The sequence below is a fragment of the Oratosquilla oratoria genome, chromosome 16 (genome assembly GCF_046742065.1).
Source record: "Oratosquilla oratoria isolate Oo_2021 chromosome 16, ASM4674206v1, whole genome shotgun sequence".
Taxonomy (NCBI): domain Eukaryota; kingdom Metazoa; phylum Arthropoda; class Malacostraca; order Stomatopoda; family Squillidae; genus Oratosquilla; species Oratosquilla oratoria.
The window spans coordinates 9435800-9443299 of record NC_134792.1 but is presented as its reverse complement, the minus strand read 5'-3'; the positions used below and the strand labels follow the sequence as shown (position 1 = coordinate 9443299).

The following is a 7500-nucleotide window of genomic DNA, read 5'->3' as shown; positions in this document are numbered from 1 at the left end:
GTTCAGACGATGAAATTGAGTCCTATGATGATTCAAGCCAGGTAATGGGTCAAGAAAAGGTAAATACATATTTAAGATAGACGACTCTAATGCTAAAGTGGGGGAAGAATATGGAGAATGAATTGCGTATTGTGAATTTTGGAGAAGGTGGGAGAAGTAACAGGTGAGATGTTTTTCAATTTTGTAGAGAACTACAACATAAGAATAATGATTACTTTCTTCCAAAAGCGTCTAGGTCGTAATTGGACCTAGAGAAGTCCAAATGGAACAACAAAGAACGAAACAGACTTCACCTTAGGTGAGAGTAGCAAATAGAACAATAAAGAACGAAATTGACTTCATATTAGATGTAATGTAAATATAGGTAGTGACCATTGAATGGTAGATTGCACAGCTAAATTAAATTTCAGAGCCGAGAGAAATAAAATAGTTTTGATAAAGAAAATAAGCATTGCGAAGGTTATGGATAACAAGAAGGAATTTCAGTTAGAAAATAAAATAAAATTCGAAGCTCTAAGAAATAACGAGGTCACCGTCAAAGGTATTAATTTGAATTTAGTAAATACAACCCCATCGGCTACGCCGGGGGGCTTGGCCTGCGGCGCGGACGCTGCGCGCCCTGGGCTACGCCCACTTTGCATGAAAATAAAACACTTGAATTATATTGTTTTTTTTATTTCTCATCAGCGACTACAATACTATCATTAACTTTTATCTTTTTCCGTGGTGGAGACGGGGTATTCTCTCTCTCTCTCTCTCTCTCTTGAGACTATATCATTGCTGCATATTGGGGGGCTTGGCCTGCGGCGCGGGCGCTGCGCGCCCTGGGCTACGCCCATTTTGCATGAAAATAAAACACTTGAATTATATTGTTTTTTTTTTTATTTCTCATCAGCGACTACAATACCATTATTAACTTTTATCTTTTTCCGTGGTGGAGAGGGGGTACTGTCTTCATCGTCGCTTTGCCGCTTGACAACATCCTTGATCTCCTCGATGAACTTTTCCTGGTTTTTAGTTAATTTTTTGAGTACTGATATGATGTCCTTCATTTCTTTTTTCAAAGTAACAGTCTCAGAATCGCTTTCATCTGGGTCGTTATCCTTGTCATCATTGAAAACAAAGTCTGGGAGAATCACCTTTACGGCGTCTTCTTCTGAGATGTTATAAATTTCCTTTGGGATTTCTCTGATTCCAAACTCTGGTTCTTCTGCGGCGATCGCAGAAGTTTCACCGCTAGCAACGACGGCCGGTGCTTCTACTTGAGGACTGGGCGTAGCCTCAACAAAAAGTTCTTTATATACACAGTTGTTTGCAGGCCTTATTTTATATTCTCCATTTACATTGTGCCAGCCGGTATAATGAAATAACAAATCCCAGCTCGTTACTCTTGAACACGCCACGTACAGTTGTCCGTGAGCGAAACACTGTACTGAATCCAGAAGTAGCCCGCAACGTTCAAACGTTTGTCCTTGACTCTTATTTATCGTCATAGCATAGCTTAGTTTGACCGGAAATTGCTTACGCTTGAAATGAACTGGAGTATCTTGAGCCTCTAACGTGATTCTAGGTATCATCACTTGCTCTCCGCGGTAACTTCCACCTAATATTTTCCCGACTAAAACATTCTTTTTCAAGTTTGTCACTATGATTCTTGTCCCGTTGCATAGCTTCGGTGGGCAAATGTTTCGAATGATCATTAGCACACTCCCTACCTCTACCCTAAGCTGATGAGGCGGAAGGGATGGGCTTGTCATGGCGTTGAAAACTGAAGTCTGTATATCCGTTCCTTCTTCGACTGCAACATCAACACTATTGTAAACGACTTCCTTCTCTTTTAGTTTCTCGTGAATCATCTGATTGATGTTGTCGACATCATCATTCGTAGGTGATACTATAGCTCTTTTTCAAAATACGACGCGTTCAGGTGGTTATTCTCTGTCATCATAAACTTTATCAACCAACTCTTGGCGAGATTTGACTCTAACACCAAAGTCTTCGTCGAATTCAACGGGACCCTCACTTTGAGATTCCAATTGTAATAATTTCTGAGCAAATAGAATGTTTTTTGTGTCATCCTTCTTCAGACGTACATTTTCTGTCAACTCTAACTTTGTCAGATCGTTCCACATATAACTTGACTTGATGCAATGTTCGAGTTCCTCGTTCTTTCCACCGCCTCGGATAACAGGGAAAATTTGTCTGAAATCCCCTGAGCAAACAAACTCCTTACCTCCCATAAACTTTTCGCTCTCGAGAACATCTCATAATGTAATATCAAGTGCGGTCAACGTGTTTTTATTTGACATCACTATCTCATCCCACACGATCAAAGATGTTAATTCTAATAACTTTGCAAGTTCTGAGTTTTTCTTAATGCTACATGACCTGACTTTGTTATATTCCAATAGCGGAATCTTGAATATGTTATGAGCAGTTCTTCCTCCTTTAAGAACTGTAGCTGCAATACCCGAAGAGGCTACCGCCAAAGCTATCTTGCCCTGAGAACGTACCGAGTCCAACAACATGTTCAAAACGAAGGATTTACCAGTGCCCCCTGCAGCATTCACAAAGATTCCATTGTTCTTGTACCGTATGTCCAAAATGCACTCGGTACATCACTGCATCGTACACTTGTTTTTGTTTATCGTTCAAAAGTAATTCTTTCTGTGCAACTTCCTCCTTCAACTTTTCTTTGTTATAAGACCTCTCTTCGAACGACATTTGAAGTCTTTTCCCCGCCCCTCGAAGGAGGCAACCCATATTCAGTGATGCTTCCCCCTCCACAATTCCACACGTGTTTTTGAATGTCATCTAATGCGTCCAAATATATTTCATCGTTGTATTCAGTTAAGTTGTTGATGTGCAGATAGTCACTGGCGAACAAATCTTTGTTTTTTTCCCAGATCCCTGATTGATCTTCAAGATCCGAAAATACCAACATGCTTGCATATGTCTCTCGAAGTTGTTTCCTATCGTTCGTGTGGTTGATTATCTCCAAAATTGTATTTTTCCATGTTTCTTCATCAGCTAAGAGACCCAAAGCTTTGACAGCTTCTCTATTAGAGGGATACATTTTACCGTCAATTGTGCGAAGATCTTCGTATGACGTAGGACCTGGTTTATGCGTAAGCAGGAGTCTCAAGTAAAACAACTCTACTGTCTTGGTGGTCACCGCACGAATACGCCCCAGCGAGAAGGTACGGCCTTTTCGTTCTTCCCAACTTGAAGTGTTGGCGTTGTAAATGAAATGGCGCGGCACCTCGTGGTAGTGTAGATCGGCAGCGAAGCTATTATTTGAACACAATTTGAAAAACGCAGTCAACTGCGTGTCTTTATTCGTTTTCTTCTTCATCTCTTCTTCTGACGTGTTATCATTGTAAAACACCTCATTTTTTCCTTCCAAATGTAAATCGAGTGTTGTCACAGGAGGATAATTTTTATGAATATCGAATTTGAATATTTTCCAAGTAGCTTCGTTAGCATTTACAAATCTTGCTTCTTGATCATTTTCAACCTCGTTTACATCTCCGTTGTCGGACGTTTTAGTGAAAAGAATGCGATCGCAACCCTTGTTCACGTAAACGTAAGCGATGCATTTGATTGAGTTTGAGCATTCAACGTTTATATGAGCATTATACTTCAAACACAAATACGCGTTATATGGCACCCCCCATGAATTGTCTATAGTTTTTTTCTCACCTTTAATTTTTATTTCGAAAGAATTACCTCCTTCTCCAACCGATCTTCTTTTGTATTCTGGGTATCCATTGTTTCCAAACAATAAATAATTTCTGCAAATCTTAGGGAAACCTTTTCCACATTTTTGTGCTCTCGAATGTTTGCCCTGACAACAAAGGTGTGATTCATCGTAGCCTTTACATGGCCCATGAATCATACACTTTGTGACAACATCGTAAAGTCTTGGTTCTTTTTCCTTGTCGGGAATTTCTGCTGAGATCAATTGAGAAACTATATCCGCGGTTACGCGTTCTTCCATCCACAACAATACGTGCACGTGAGGATGTCCACGTTTTTGCCACTCTATGCTATACAGATATGCTTTAACACGACCAAAAATATGTTTGTGTGTCAAATCTTCTATTAGGCTATCAACTTTCAACTTAAATATCCTACTTACTAAATCGGGGCGGTCACATGCTTTTGTTTCAGTGGAACCTGTTTTGTTCATCCCCTCGCGTAACTCACTCCAATTTGGATTCATAGTAAAATTTATGAAATAGTCTGGAGAGCCATAATAAGAGAGCGTCTTGTCGTTGCTTCATGTATCGAGGTCCACCAACAAAGGTGGGAGATAACACGACTCTTTGTCCAATGTCATTCTTGTTCGTAACGTTCAATATGTCCGCCCTCTCTTTGCGTATTTGATTCTGATGAAGTTCCAGAAACGACAATTTGTTAGATTCAACCTTCACGAAATTGTCTACTGCAAATTGCTGAAACAGCCTTCTACCTTTGGTTATGTAGTTGAAAACGCCTTCTCTTTCCATGTAAAGTGATGAATAAAACATAGCTGGTGAAAGTCGGTTATATTTCCCCTCTTTTTTCCCAGGTTGACATTTTTTGGTCATTTTGTAAGAGTACCCTATGTCGCCGTTGGGAATGAGTAAAGGATACTGGAATATGTCATAAAAGTAATTGTTATGGTCAAATATTTTTTTTTAGGAAATTTCGTGTTCGCTGCAGGGGAACTTATTATTATCTGAAGGGGGTCTTTGTCTGGACTCAAATCAACTATCCCTCCAACTTGCGAGGAAGACGTGGGTAAATGCAAGATCTAAGAATATAAGGTCTAACCACTTCCGACCGAATTTCGAGGGAGTTGGCGCAGCGGGCCCGTGAACGTCACCTGGCTGTTCAAAGTGGGGTTAGCGGGTCCTATAGCTGTCAGTTGAAGCTGGTCCGTCGTTCAAAAATGACGTCGCCTTCGCTCGCACAGCTCCACGCAATTAGTTATATTCTGACAAATATTATATAAAATATATATATAAATATATATAAAATATTATAGTTCCTGACTATATATATGAATATATAATATATATGATATATAATATATATATATAATATATATAAAATATTATAGTTCCTGTCTTCCTTGGCGTTTCACAGTTTTCTTCAGTGTATCACAAAGAGAAAATGGACTCAGCCAAATGACGTCAGAAGCTGCGCAGAAGAATGTAAACGGTCTGACCTGTATATTTAGACCTTGGGTAAATGGTAAACCCCTTTATGCTCTCTCGTATTGATGCCTTCGGCTGTTTTTAGCGTTATGGACATTTCAGGAATTTTATCGGTCTTTTTAACGTAATCGTCGATCAATTGTCTTGAAGATTCAACTTCTTTGAGCATGCCCGAGACACATATATTGTTAACCACTAAATAATCATACAATTGACTTATAATAGTTTCGTTTTTCGCAACTTCATTTTCCTCTCTTTCTCGACGCTTTTTACTCTCTTTCTGTAATTTATCTTTGTGTGGGTAAAAAAAAATCGCACATCCTCTGAACACGTAACTTTAATTGTTGTTTCTTATCGTGGTAGAAGTAAAGATCCAAAAATGAATTATCAGACTTCCAGAACGGCTTTTCTTTACCAGCAATTAATTCTGGTTATAGAATTCCGATTTTATGATACACTTTTCCTTGAATCTTGTAACATAACGAAATTTCTTGCTTGTTTTGAAGTGTTCCTGAGGTTTTAAATGACGTAAAGGAAAATAACGTGTTAAATCCGACTAAATTCTTTAGAAAGCGATTCGATAAAGGGGACGTTCCGTTATATAAAGCCTCAAGATCGCCGTTGAGTTTCGTCGCTAAAAACATTGGTGTTTGTCCCACATTACAATATATGGTTCTACGTTCTTTTTCCCATAGTAACGCTTGACAAAACCTACATCTGAATGTTCCAATTTCACCGATCGAATGAAGTGGAACCCCTTTCTTATCAGTCTCTCGTAAAGATCCTATGTAAACCGTGGATAACCTCTCTAACGACTCCACAATATATATATATATTTTTTTTTTTTTTTTTTTTTTTTTTTACGTTGTTCTCGCAAGTCATCTATATAGGCGGTTTGTGATGATGTTAAACCCCCATTTAAAATACCCCCTTTGGATTTTTTAAATTCCTTTTTTCCCCTAAGCAATAACTTTTTTTAGCTTGCTTTTCTTGTTTCAAAACTTTGCGAACCGTTAAAGCTTTTGCTTTAGCCTCTCTCCGTGCCTTTCTGGCCTCCTTCTTCCTTGTTCGTTCCTTTTCCTCGGCTTTTTTACGGTCCTCTTTTTGAATACGAACCATTTCAATTTTCTTTAGTCGTTCTTTCTTGTCTTCAATACGCTTCTTAATCATTAAATCTTTCGCTTCTTGAATTACGTTGACGTTTTCTTCCACTTTCGTGTCAGTGCTTTTACTAATTTGATCTCTTACTTTTTTAATAACGTACTTGTTAACTCGATCTATTCGCCTCTGGGCTTTAAAAGTTCTTTCAAGATAATACTCTTGATAATCTGTGTGATCCGATTTACCACCCTTTTTCGTAAAACTTTTGTACCCTGCGAAGTAATGCTTTTCAAACGCACACAAACTCTCTTGTGAAATTTCCCCATCAAATGCTTCGAGAGACTCAAAAATTTCGTCGCTATATTCGTAATTTTTATCTTCTTTCAATCTCTTACTAAATGTTAATAGTTTTCGATGGAACAACTTTATTGATTCTCTCACTGAAAATGTATTGGTATTGCCGTATAAATTTGGAAAACTCGAACCATGTTCACGCCTCAATTCACCCATTCGTTTTTTGTTTTCATTCAGAAAAGCTTTGGTCAATTTTCTTTTTTTTCTGCGTAATCCATTTCCAAAAATGACGATTTCTCAGCACCTTTAACCTCGATGACTCGGGCATCTTTAACGCGGGTAAAGAAGCGTCCTAAACACAAAACGCGAATATACACTTATGCCCGCCAGGCGACCGGGCGATGTAACCGATTTGCCCCAAGCGTCGCTGGCCGCAGGAAAAGAAATTTTTCGGAAGACAAATATTTTTATTTAGTATAATAATAATAAGGGAATCGCCAGAGAATGTAAGAAGTACAAAAAGCATTAGGGAAAACAAACACTCCAAAGCTACAAGTGATCTAATTCAAAGCGGGAGTAGAACTAAACAAACTTATCAACTGAAGGCAGAGATCAGAGAAAAATAAGAATATAATCAACAAGATAAACAAATAGACAGAATGAAATAATGAAATAAAGAGACTGGTCAATCTGGTTCGACGCTGGCCGCCGCCGCCTGGTCCGGCATTTTCGCTTCGGTCCTAGGTAGAAGCCACCCGCCCACTGGACTCTGGTCCAGTTGGGTGAGATGAGGGACACCGCCTCGGCCAGTGGCACTTGATTTGACCGAAGACCAGGGGACGGACTTCGAGAGCTTCATCGATCCGCCGATCAAGGAAGATCGGCGGGAAGCCGCGGGCAG

At 39.2% G+C, this 7500-nt stretch overlaps 2 protein-coding genes across 2 annotated transcripts in view; one reads left to right on the top strand and one right to left on the bottom strand.

Annotated features, from left to right (window-relative positions):
• The window catches only part of LOC143033813 (uncharacterized), a 67365-nt gene that overhangs the window by 13410 nt on the left and 46455 nt on the right, over nt 1-7500 (top strand). The gene's annotated exons all lie outside the window — the stretch shown is intronic.
• LOC143033543 (uncharacterized) lies at nt 2699-4225 on the bottom strand. The gene has a single exon (XM_076199035.1). It carries the CDS (start codon nt 4223-4225, stop codon nt 2699-2701), a length of 1527 nt encoding a protein of 508 aa, XP_076055150.1.

Excerpts from the sequence above, each read along its gene's own strand:
- LOC143033543 (XM_076199035.1), bottom strand. The coding sequence starts at position 4,225 with ATGAATCCAAATTGGAGTGAGTTACGCGAGGGGATGAACAAAACAGGT.